The 12,516-nt window shown below is 41.8% G+C and overlaps 2 protein-coding genes across 2 annotated transcripts; one reads left to right on the top strand and one right to left on the bottom strand.

Moving 5' to 3' along the window:
- Positions 1-480: 480 nt before the first annotated feature.
- LOC137712752 (magnesium-chelatase subunit ChlH, chloroplastic-like) lies at positions 481-7,005 on the bottom strand. Its single transcript, XM_068451906.1, has 5 exons — positions 4,800-7,005; positions 4,403-4,485; positions 2,076-3,878; positions 1,485-1,961; positions 481-1,336 (listed from the first exon to the last, which is right to left on the bottom strand). Exons 1-5 carry the CDS (start codon positions 6,199-6,201, stop codon positions 959-961), a joined length of 4,143 nt encoding a protein of 1,380 aa, XP_068308007.1. The 5' UTR covers positions 6,202-7,005; the 3' UTR covers positions 481-958.
- A 2,533-nt stretch (positions 7,006-9,538) lies between these two features.
- Positions 9,539-12,152, top strand: LOC137713919 (putative disease resistance protein RGA1). Its single transcript, XM_068453276.1, has one exon. The coding sequence runs from the start codon at positions 9,625-9,627 to the stop codon at positions 12,109-12,111; it is 2,487 nt and encodes an 828-aa protein (XP_068309377.1). The 5' UTR covers positions 9,539-9,624; the 3' UTR covers positions 12,112-12,152.
- The last annotated feature ends 364 nt before the right edge of the window (positions 12,153-12,516 follow it).

Below are 12,516 nucleotides of genomic sequence, written 5' to 3' on the forward strand. Positions count from 1 at the left end.
ATCGAATATCATCTTTTTTCCTTTCCTTCTCTTTCGTACAAACATTCAAGAGAGTAAACACACAAAGCAATTCGCTAGAATCCATAATCTAGTGCGGGTTGTAGAATTAGGTGGTTGTATCCTGGTCGAGCAAACGTTGTAGAACCACAAGCACAAGAGTGGGACTGAAATACTGTTCGAAGGACATAAGCTAGCCTCTACCTTTGATTCATTCAAGTTAGTATCATTTTAATTTTTGTATTTATTGTGTAATTTCATTCTGTATTGCAAGTGTCTTTGAATAATAAAGTATAAGTATTTCAAGTTCTGTATTTATGTTATTTTTTGTTTCTAAATTGTTCTCCAACAATTACTAGTAAGAGTTAGCTCAGCAAGATTGTATTGGTTAGGTCGATGTCTCTTACTCTCTTACTAATTCAGGGGAAATGTAGATAGCAGAGGATTAAGGATATTTCTTTTGCAACTCGTTACAAAAATCCCAAAGTGTAATATCAGTCGGGGCAATGAGTAAGATTGTGTGATTTCACTCATGACCATCCTTCTGTGATGGAAGGGTCACGACCCGAAATCACTAACCGTACTGTCATCAGATTAAGAACCTGATAGTAATCAATACTGTTTCTGTTATTCTAGCATTTGAGAGTTGTCAATGCATGGGAACTGAGAGTTAACAGATGATGTGGAGAATGCGTTTGACAAATTGTGAAAACATGTTTTTATAGGACTTAAAAATCTGCAAGTAGCAGTACAGATACATATCCCCGACGGATTGAACTACAGTGGGGAACTGGTTAAAGAGTTGACATTAGACACTAGACAGTTCCTAGAGGCTTTGCCTATGCTCCTTTTGGAAGGAGGAGCTGGAGGAAGGGAAGGGGGGAGAGAGGAGCTCAAGTAAATCGTAGTGTTACTGATATTTTCAAATTAATTTACAGTGTTCTCAACAATGAGTATGAGTTTACCGATCGATTCCCTCAATTTTGTCTTCAACTTCTTGGTACAGCTCTTTCAACTTCTCAATGTTCTCCTCTGCAGTGTCCCAGTAACCACGTCCGTTGGCCTCAAGGAATGTCTGTACCAGCTTCCTGAATGAGTTCGGATTTGTTTTCATGAGCCTTTCCAACATCTCCTTGTCTTGAATGAAAGTTGTGTTGGCCTCTTCGTACACCCAGTTGTCAACTTGGCCAGAAGTTGCACTCCACCCAACTGTGTTAGTCAGCCTTTTCTCAATTTCACGAACACCCTCGTATCCGCTAGACAACATCCCCTCGTACCACTTAGGGTTCAACAACTTGGTCCTTGCATCAAGACGTACGGTCTCAGAGAGCGTGCGAACCTGCATTGCAAGACGAGCTTGTTAATTAGGAGCTTTGTATTTTTTGTGTATTCTGAGCTTCTGCAGTATAATCTGCTAAATCATTCCCCAGCTAAAAGTCTGAACTTAGAGTTGAATAATCTAGTACACGTAGTGTATCGATTCTCACCTGGGCATTAGCCGTGGTGGTGTCAGCAATGTAAGCACTGGGTTTCTTTCCATCCTTCCTTAGGCTTTGCACCAGATTGGTCGGATCCGAGTCAAAGTAGTGACTCACATCAGTGAGTGAGATCTCCGACGAGTCAAGGTTTTGGAATGTTGCCTCAGCTGTGCTCAGAGCCATCTCAAAAACTTTCCTGTTCTCAGCCATGCCTACACCAGGTGCATCAGAATCAAAAGCAAATGACTTCCGGCTTAGATACATGTCTTGCAGCTGCTTCTCATCATTCCACGAGGAGTTCTCCACAGCAAGATTTATATTGGAGGAATAGGATCCCGAGGCATTGGAGAAGATACGAGTTGCAGCTTCACGAACCCCTATTCCTAGGGTTTCTGCTTGCTCCAGTGCGTGCTTCCTGATAAAGTTTTGCTCCACTGGCTCGTCTAGTTCAGCTACCATCTTCACTGCCCGGTCTAGCAGATTCATCTGCAGACAATAAGATTTCGGTGAAGAATCGTAAGTAACTATTTTATATACTGTGAGTGCCATATGTTTCTAACATGTACCACAAGTAATGGGAAGCAGAGAGAGGGACAATACCTGATTGATGAACAGGTCTCTGAAGACGCCTGAGCAGTTGACAACAACATCAATCCTCGGTCTTCCAAGCTCTTCAAGAGGTACTATCTCCACCCGGTTGACCCGTCCGAAGGCATCAGCAACTGGTAATACACCCACCATCCACAAAACCTGAGCCAAGGACTCACCATAAGTCTTGATATTGTCTGTACCCCACAAAACGAGTGCTACAGTCTCAGGATACTTTCCCCCGTTATCGATCTTCTGCCTCTCTATCAGCCTCTCCACCACAATTTTTGCACTCTGCATTGCTGCCGTTGTGGGAATAGATTGTGGATCAAGTGCATGAATATTCTTTCCCGTTGGCAACACTTTCGGGTTTCGTATCGGGTCACCACCGGGACCTGGCTCTACATATTTACCCTCCAATGCTTGTTTTAAACTCCCTATCTCATTGTCTGCCACAATTAGCTTCAAGCATTCTGCCAAGAACACGAACAACGTTCTGAGCTTCTCCCTATCAGCCCTGTAAAATTTTGTGTTTGACAAGTACTGCACCCAAGGTTCGTTTATTCCGAACCCAAGGATTGAGGTCAGTTTATCAGCAACGTCAACTACCTGGCCCTTGCTATTCGTCGTACGCTCCACAAATGCATAAATTGCTCCCCGTGATGTGTCTGTTATTTGCCGAAGAAGCTCTACATCCTTCAATATCCCTTTATCGCTGCTTCTGTAAATATCCTCTATGTCTCTTCCGGCTGTCTCAGCTAATATAGATGGGAGGGAAGAAATCCCTTCCTCTGGACGGTCAAGTGCAGCAATATTAACCAGAGTTGCAACTGCTTCCATGGCTGTTGGAGGCTCACCAATGACGTGAAGCCCACAAGGCAACAGGCGAGACTCAATCTCCATGATTTTGGAATACACCTTTCCAACCACAAGATCTCGTTCTTTTGCTGAGATTTCCATTCCTTCTTCAGGTAGGTCTACGTCCTTGTCAAGATTGCACTGCTTGGCTGTGCTGATTATTGAGCTAACAATCTGTGACCCACGGCCTGTGTCTTTCAGGGATTGGTAGGAGGAGATGAGCTCACTCAACTGCTTAAGACCTTTATAAAGTCCAGCATTTTCTGCAGGAGGAGTCAGATAGCTGATAGTGTTGGCATAGCTCCGACGTTTAGCTATCGTAGCTTCAGATGGGTTGTTAGCAGCATAGTAATAGACATTGGGAATGTTCCCAATCAGACTGTCCGGGAAACAGGCGTCACTCATTCCCACCTGTTTTCCAGGCATGAATTCAAGTGAACCATGTGTACCGAAATGTAGAACAGCATCGGCTTGGAAAATCTTTTCAACAAATGAATAGTATGCTGCAAAGCCGTGATGTGGGCTAGCAGATTTGGAGAACAGCAGCCTCATCGGATCACCCTCATAGCCAAATGTGGGCTGAACCCCGATGAAGACATTTCCGTACTGTTTTCCATATACCAATAGATTCTCTCCATCGGAGTTGAGGTTACCAGGGGGTTTTCCCCAGTTTTCCTCCAACGCAGTGGCATATGGAGTCAGACTTTGATATTCACGGACCCCCATCTTGTAAGCAACATTCAGATTTGGGCTGCTGAATTGAGCTTCTTTGTCATGAATTACATCCTCAATCAAGGCATCTGAAGTCTCTGGAAGGTTCTCAACGTTGTAACCATCTCTCTTGAGTTCTAGCAGAACAGCGAAGATTGAGGAGAAAACATTGAGGTAGGCAGCTGTTCCAACATTTCCTTTGTCTGGAGGGAAACTGAAGACGGTGATAGCTACCTTCTTCTCCGCCTGCATCAACGTACAAAGTTTATTCAGCGAATAATCACAGGTTGAAGACATCATGCTTAAGAAATACATTTTACAAGTGAACTGTTGATGATATCATAGCATGGAGGGGAAGAGGAATCATCCACTACCGCATCAGAGTATTAAAGAACCCGGCCTATATGGCATTCTACCAGCCAAAGTTAAAGGTACTTTAATTTTTTTTCATCCTCGTTGTGATCAAATTCCTATCTTAGATTCTTAAGCAATGACTAACACAAAGCATGAAACTCAAGGCGTATTCAAAGTTTTCATGTTCATAATAATTCTTGATATGCCTGCTTAATACCCCCAACCCTCCCCCCGGGAGCCGAAGAAGTGCGGATTCATGAAATAAGTTCCTTTCTTTTGTAGGCATTTCTAGAGATATATGCAATTATAATATTGTATATCGAAAATAGGCATGAAAGTTCTTTCAGTTTCATGTCAGGTGCTCGAAGCGACTTCCTTTGTTTTACAAAGAAATAATAAAACGTAAAAGTACATACCTTTGTCTTCCTTTTCAGTTCACCCCATCTGATTGCCCTGGTGCAGAGCTGTTCTACCCTCTTGTGAAGAGCATGTGATTTCCCTGCAATCACATTACAATATTCAGCAACACTTGGTAAATTTCGACTACAGCGGTTCACGCGAAGAGGAACAGAGACAACCAGAACAGCAAGGAAAGTGGAAACAAGTAGGAGTTAACTGTCTGAGCACTAAGGTAGGTAAATAACTTTGGTTCACTCATTCAGTTAAAGCACGGAAAGATTAATTTTTTCGGTTTAGCGTTCCAAACAAAAAGCCGTTCATCTTTCCGGCTTTCTCTTTAGCAGTCATTCCAAAGTGCTAATTGAAGACTGGTTATAAATTATGGACATCGTAAGAGAATGAAGCTTTACTGACCTGTTCTAGGATCCCGGCCAGCGAAAACGATGGGCTCCATGCCTCCGTCCAGCTCTGGGAGAGCCACCTGCAAGGCCACCTGAATTGGGTGCAAACCCAAAGTGCTATTCAACCACTCCTCAGTTGTTTGGAACACTAAAGGCAACGCGACAATGTATGGAACGTCGAGCTTCATCAGAGCTTCAACGGCCCGTGGATGATCCTGTCTTGCTGGCCCTCCAACAAGGGCAAAACCAGTAAGCGAAATTGCAGAATGGATAAATGGCTTCTTAGTAACAGGATCAATCAGAAACCTCTCAACTGGCCCTGAAAAGTCAAGCCCACCAGCAAAAATCGGTATAACTTTCGCCCCTCTTGCCTCCAGTTCCATGATCACAGCCACATAGTGACTCTCATCTCCGGTAACAATGTGACTCCTCTGCAGAATCAACCCGACCACAGGCGCATTCGGGCTCTTAAGCTTCTCATTGGCATCCTTCCTAGTTCCATACCAATTCAAGTACTCCTTCACATCATCATACATACAGGGTGCCAAAGGGTGCCAAATTCCGGTATCCAAAAACAAAACCGGGTCCGAATACGGAATCTTCTCCCCTTTTAGAGCTGGAACATAAGACCCGGATATCATCTTAACAAAATTCTGCAAGTTATCTGGCGACCCTCCAAGCCAAAACTGCAAACTGAGAATGTAAAGCCTAGCATCCTGCGCCTTATCACTCGGCAAGTACTTCAACACCTTAGGCAAAGTCCTCACAAGCTTGAGCATGCTGTCAGCAAACCCGGCGGACTGCTTCTTCCTCTTGAATAGCTGGAAGAATGGGCTTTTCGATTGGCCGAGCTGAGACATGCTGAAAGATCCCAACTTGTTGAGCCTCATGACCTCCGGCATTGACGGAAACACCAACACTGCATCCATCCTGTCCCTCTGCTTCTCCACAGCCTCCTTCACTTTGATGGCAAGCTCCTCCACAAAAATTAACGACCCAATGAAAATGTTAGCGTCCTCGAGGTCTTGGCAGAACATTTTATAGGTGTCGGCGTCACGAAGCTCTTCGACTAGATAACCCACAACTTGGAAGGAGGCGTAGCGGTTGCCGGCGTTGAGGGACTGGACTGCAGCTGTGAGGGAGGATTGGTACTGAGCCTCCAGGACCACATAGACAATTTTGACAGTGGGGAGGCCCTGCTTGTTTTCGGGGACGATGCGGCGGACTTCCTGGGTGGTTTGGGTGAAGAGGCCATTGCCCATGGCACATTTCACTTTGAGGGAGGACTTAGAGCCCAAATTGCTGATATTTTTGGGGAGGAAGGAGTGGAGAAAGTATTGCTTTCTGGAGAGGGAAGAAAGTGGGTCTGCTTTTGTGTTGGGTAAGGTGAAGGGTGAAGATACCAAAGAAGCCATTGCCAATCAGCTTCTCTCCACCACCAACAGCAGAGACGACTCCTCTGTTTCAAATTGAGGAGTGAGAAAGTGAATTTAGAGAGTGAGAAGTAGAGAGAGAGAGAGAGAGAGAGAGAGAGAGAGAGAGAGAGAGGGAGAAGCAGAGAGCTCTCTTTCTTTTTCTTTGGGTTCTGGAGAAGATTGGATTCTTATAGTTTGTGTGGAGAAGAGAGGGAGGAGAGCAGAACAACAGTTGGTGGGGGGAGTGAGGAAGAAACAGTTGGTTTTCATGGCCAGTGGTGGAAGTTGGAGACACGTGGCTTAATGGGTAGTCAGGGAATTATGAGGGAAGTTATTTTATGAGGTAGAGTTTCAATTTGGTCTACAATTTTTGGAGAGAGAGAGAGAGAGAGAGAGAGAGAGTCAAGAAGTGGGCAATGGGAGTGTGGTAATCTAATCTGTTGGGGACATTGTGATGGAGTTTGCTGCATTCTGATTGGCTAGAATAGATTTCGTATAAGGAGGCCTGAGGGAGACTGGATGATGAGAGAGAGAGAGAGAGAGAGAGAGAGAGAGAGAGAGATTCCTTAATTTCATTTGATTGTAAAAAGAATCTTATCTTTTTAGAAAGAGTGCCCTTTTTAGTAAAAAAGGGGAGGATATTTTTTGTGTGAAATCCCTGGGACCAAGTATCGGAAGCATAATCTCCAAGAGAGAGACAGAGACAGAGACGGAGAGTGTGCGACTGTTTGTGTCTGTGTTCAAGGTTAAATGAGAGCCAGTTATAATCAACTGGAGAATACAATGACACATGACCCGCTTGGATGCAGGTCCTGTTTATACTCCGGTGTATTTTATACCGAGATTTTTGCATGACCCGCAACGGAAATGTTTCTTCTTTGGTTTGAATTACAAAAACAGTCACTTTGCAAAGCAAGAGTAAGGCTGCATACGATACACATTCCTTCTGAGCCTCTCAAAGCTGGGTGCCTTGTTGGTTTGGGGTTGCCCTTTAGTTCTTGGACAGATTCAATGGCCAAAGAAACAAATGAATAGAGTACACCGGAGCATAGTATAATTCGTGTAGGGCTCAATTAAAATTCCGAATGTGAGTATTTTCGAATAACCTCAAATTGAGTGTTTTCCATAAAGGCATGTCAAATCAATTTAATTTCGTTGGTTTAGCTCAATTGATTAGAACAATGTGCATTTAGTATGTTTAGAGAAATGACTGCATATTCTCTTTCTCCCCTCAAAACCTTTTATAATCTTGTTCGTTGTTTTTGTTTGAGCTATTCAATCGAAAAACTAGAAATAAAAAACCATGTGCTATTCAATCGAAAAACTAGAAATCAAAAGAGAGTTTTAACGAAAAGCCCTCGGTACTGTTCATTTTAACGAAAAATCACATTTTAAGACTAAAAAGTCAATCCTGGTACTATTCACTTTACTCTTTATTTTGTCCTTATCATTAAAACTCAAAGTTTTCAAGCTATTTTTATTTGTTTTCCTAAATAAAAAACCATGTATGAGGAAAAAGATAAAAGGAGCATGATCATGTAATCTAGAAGCGTGAATAGCAATTATCCAAAAGAAAAAGTGATTTAACAAAAAGGGAGTACATCTACCTTCTTCCATGAGACAATAACACCACAAAATGATATTACCAATTCATTCATGTTATTTTCCATCATCTCTATTATCTAATGTGCATCTTCACGATTGTGAGATCGATGGCTCTAATTTTCATTCAGGTTTCCTTGCTTTTTAGTGGCACCGATTGGACCTATACTTTTCCCCCGCATACTTGGGATATCGTCTGTCCGGGATGAACACTTGCACTGCAGATTTCAGTTCTATATTCTTCGTCTAACGAGACCAATCACCACGCCGAGTCTCTAAGAGTACCAAACTCAATCGACAAGTAAAACATACTTCCGTAGTTTAACCATTCTGCAATGCGTGTAGCAATTAGTGAGTATCCTACAGCTGCTAATAGCTTCAAATATGAGAAAATTAAAACTTCGAAGGTGTATAACAAACAATATAAATGCAGAACCGTTCGACATATAAAATAACCAAAATTGACTAACGATTCTACCTTTTAGAAGCCTTTCTCTAGGGTAACAATGCCAACACAAAACAAGGAGAGAACGAAGTTGCAAATCAATAACACATTCCCCTAAGGAGCTGAAGGACGACGAAACTAATCAATCTCCATACCAAAGGTGGCTTCATCTAAAATCGCCTGAAGCTCCATCACTCGTTGTCTAGTCAGTGCAACACAATCCTGCAACCGCAGAGAGTATTCCTTGTAAGAATCTGGATCATGACTTAACTGGTCTTTTTCATAGGCCACCTCTTATTAAACATGTCTAAGCAAATTATTACTCCGCTCCACTAGCAACTTTCTGCATATTTTACAAACCGGAGCAACTATATAAACAAAGAAGTACCTTATACAGATTGGTTCAACAATAACACAGCAGAGGTAGAGTCCATCTCGATAATTAATTTAAATGTGCCTTTTTCAATAGCAAGCTAGAGTCCGAAGTACAGACCCCAAACATCAACTTCAGTAATCTGCCCTTGCACAGATTGTTCTTCAGGACTTGAATATGAAGACCTACCTACTCCGTTTTATTTTTGTTACTTATTCTTGTTTTGTCTGATATATGCAGACCTAGCTACTGCCGGGATGGTGTCAGATGGGCGATAAGCGGAAAGGAAAATCTTTCAACACTTTTTTAAGAGTAGTACTATCCACGCATTTTCTTTTACCTCCATATATTTTTCTGAATTTCTAACTGTCGAATCAGATGAATTAATGAAAATCAAATAATAAAAATTAAAAAAGATTGTATGGAAGGTAAAAATTGATGTGTGGATAATACCACCTTTTTTTATTCTAACCGTTGGATTAAATAAATCAAATGCCAAGAAAGGGTAGGGTGCAGAAGGAGAAAGCAAGAGTGGGTAATAATTTTCCAAGACAAGTAAATGACTCTGTTGGTATAAACGAACCTCCGTTTTTATTGTCCGTTTTTCTTGAATCCGCTAAATTGTCAAACCAAACCTCATAGTGGGAGAATTCCTTCGGCTGAGATGACCAGACCAAAGTGATTGATCCACATAAGACACATCGATGAACGATGCCAAAATACTAGTCGGTGAGTGGGGACAGCCCAGACATCGTGTATTTGTGGACAACCACGGTATTCGACTAAACAATGGTTCTCCCCACTATAAACTTGCCAAGTAACCACTTGGTAATTTCCTAACAAACAAAATGAAACATATTATATTACAAGTCTTTCCTTGTAATTGTTGATTTTTCAAAAGCATATCAAGAGTTTGATCATAACTTAGCCAAGATCCAGAATCATTACTGAATTAAGACGAGAGAAATCTCAATTACCTTGAGCTCACCTCATCAAGTAGAAGATGGCCGAGCTTGCATTTATGTTGGCAGCCAAACTCATTGAAAGGCTCAGCCCCATTGCTTCTGAGGAGATTTGCTTGGCGTGGGGCGTTAAAGTGGATCTGCAAAAGCTTGGGCGCACCATGTCCACCATCAAAGACGTGCTCTTGGATGCCGAAGAAAAGCAAGCACGTAACAAGGAGTTACGCAGTTGGCTACTACAACTTAAAGATGTGTTCCTTGATGCAGAGGATCTGCTGGACGAGTTTGAATGCGAAGCTTTCCGAAGGCAAGTGGTTCGTGGCAGTGGCACAACTAGAAAGGTACGCCGTTTCTTTTCCCGCTCTAATCCAGTTGCCTTCCGCTTAGGAGTATGTCGTGGAATTAAGGACATAAGAGAGAGGTTACATGAGCTTAAAGAAGATAAGAATTTTGCTGATCTTCGCAGTGTTCATCTCGGTGATCATGTGAGGGAGAATAGGAATACGACCCACTCCTTTGTCCGTGCTTCGGAGGTTATTGGTAGAGAAACAGAAAAAAATGAAGTTATAGATCTCTTGGTACAAGGCGATGATCATCAAGGTGGAAATAATCGGAATGTATCTGTTATTCCTATAGTGGGATTTGGAGGTTTAGGGAAGACCACACTTGCCAAGTTGGTGTACAATGATGAGAGAGTCGTTGGTTGTTTTAATTTACGAATGTGGCAGAATGTGTCAGTAGACTTTGATATCACTAGATTGGCAAAAGAGATCCTTGGCTCTGCATTAGGTACAAAGATCAGTGAAGGGTTGTCTATGGATCAGTTGCAAGAACAGCTACGAGACGCTTTAAAGGATAAGAAATTTCTGCTTGTCTTGGATGATGTGTGGAATGAAGATCGTATCAAATGGACCGAGTTGAGAGATTTGTTGATAGAGGGGGCCAAGGTAGGAACTAAGATTTTGGTGACGACACGGAATATCCCAGTTGCTTCAATCATGGGCACGGTTGGAACATACATAAATTTAGATGTTCTCTCTTTTGAGGATAGTTTGTCTTTGTTTGTAAAGTGTGCATTTGAAGGAGGACAAGAAAGACAACATCCAATCCTCTATGAAATGGGAAAAGATATTGTAAGAAAGTGCGGAGGGGTTCCCTTAGCTGTGAAAACCTTAGGGAGCCAACTTTACTCGAAGATTGATGAGCGTCAGTGGAAATTAATTAAAGATTCTGAAATATGGGAATTAGAACGAGAGGGAGCTGGTCACATTCTACCTGCTTTGAGACTGAGCTATAGTCAATTGCCCTCTCATTTGAAGCAGTGCCTTGCTTGCTGTTCAATCCTTCCAAAGAATTACACTGATTTTGATAGCAGGGAATTAATCAGTCATTGGATGGCACATGGAATCCTTGAATCTCGTGATCATGGAAATATGCAGTTGGAAGATGTTGGTGAACTGTATTTCAAAGAGTTATGGGAGAGATCTTTCTTTCAAAATGTTAAAGATTGCACTTTCTGCTATACATTTGATATGCATGATCTCATCCATGACCTTGTACAATCAGTTGCACAAGGTGAGAGTTTTACAGTAGACTCTGAAGGCACCATAGGCCTATCTGAAAATGTCAGACATCTAACATTTTTGGAAATTGGCCAAAATGTTTCAACAATCTTGCAAAAGTTGAACAAAGTGCGGACTATATCAGCAGTGAGTTGTAAAAATATTGATGAATCCTTCCTCCGCACTTGCATTTCAAGATTCAAATATCTACGGGTGCTTAGGTTAGTGAACGTATCTTGGGAATTGTTGCCGAGTTCCATTGGTTCGTTGAAGCATTTGAGAAGCCTGGACTTCACTGACAATGGAGGAATCACTGAACTACCCAATTCAATTTGTAAGTTGCAGAGCTTGCAAACTCTGCATCTCGGTGGATGTGTAAATCTTGAAGAGTTGCCTAAAGACATGAGCAAGTTGATCAGCCTCAGATACCTTGAATTAACCACAAAACAAACAAGTTTTCCAGAGAATGGAGTGGGATGCTTGAAATCACTTCGATATCTTTCTATTTGGGAGTGTAGTAATCTAACGTGTTTGCCGTGTGATACTAGTTATCTTGTATCATTACGCACTCTGATCATAGACAACTGTAAACAACTTGATTTGGTGATGGAGAACTATCAAGAAATTCCACTAAGGCTTCAAAAATTGGGGATTGTGGGAGTACCACGAATGGTGGCATTGCCTGAATGGTTTCAAGGAGCCACAAACACCCTACAAGTCTTGGTTATATCAGATTGTGAGAATTTGGTGGCATTACCTGGGTGGTTGACGAGTTTCACATCGCTAAGAAGGCTTGTCCTCGGATCATGTCCCAAACTGTTGTCTTTGCCAGAGGACATGCATCGCCTCACTGCCTTAACACATCTTGTGATAATAGACTGCCCTGATCTCTTGAGGAGATGCCAACGTGATGCAGGAGAAGAATGGCCAAACATTTCTCATATTCCAATTGTTCATTTTATATGAATTTCTCGAGATGCAAATACAAACATAGTTGTAGTCTTCAATGCCACCCGCCTCTTATTTTCTCTATTTGATAGTCTAATTATTTTCTTGTTTCTGAGTTGCTTGTATTTTGTTTCCGCCGGTGTAAATCGTGTGTAATTTATCCACCTACTTGAAACATAATATCGAACCAATGTAACAAATGAAAATATAGAAGGTTTAGAAAAAAGTAATGCTATGAAGATTAAATTTATAGGCAAAATTTGCAAACTAAATAATGTGTCACTAATAGAAAATGAGCACATTTATCAACACTTAGTAATAATTCAATCGTCAACTTCCATGTTATTTTGTTTACAAAATTTTGTTTATAAATTTAGTCTCTATAGCATTACCCCTTAAAAACAAGAGGCTTGAGGTTCCCTT

Source organism: Pyrus communis, chromosome 13 (assembly GCF_963583255.1).
Source record: "Pyrus communis chromosome 13, drPyrComm1.1, whole genome shotgun sequence".
Taxonomy (NCBI): Eukaryota; Viridiplantae; Streptophyta; class Magnoliopsida; order Rosales; family Rosaceae; genus Pyrus; species Pyrus communis.

What these genes read in the sequence shown, in the direction of transcription:
- LOC137712752 (XM_068451906.1), bottom strand. Translation starts at nt 6,201, where the DNA reads ATGGCTTCTTTGGTATCTTCACCCTTCACCTTACCCAACACAAAAGCA. An exon ending in TGGCCGGGATCCTAGAACAG is followed by an intron (nt 4,486 to 4,799) that starts GTCAGTAAAGCT and finishes ATGTGATTGCAG; the next exon opens with GGAAATCACATGCTCTTCAC. An exon ending in AACTGAAAAGGAAGACAAAG is followed by an intron (nt 3,879 to 4,402) that starts GTATGTACTTTT and finishes ACGTTGATGCAG; the next exon opens with GCGGAGAAGAAGGTAGCTAT.
- LOC137713919 (XM_068453276.1), top strand. Translation starts at nt 9,625, where the DNA reads ATGGCCGAGCTTGCATTTATGTTGGCAGCCAAACTCATTGAAAGGCTC.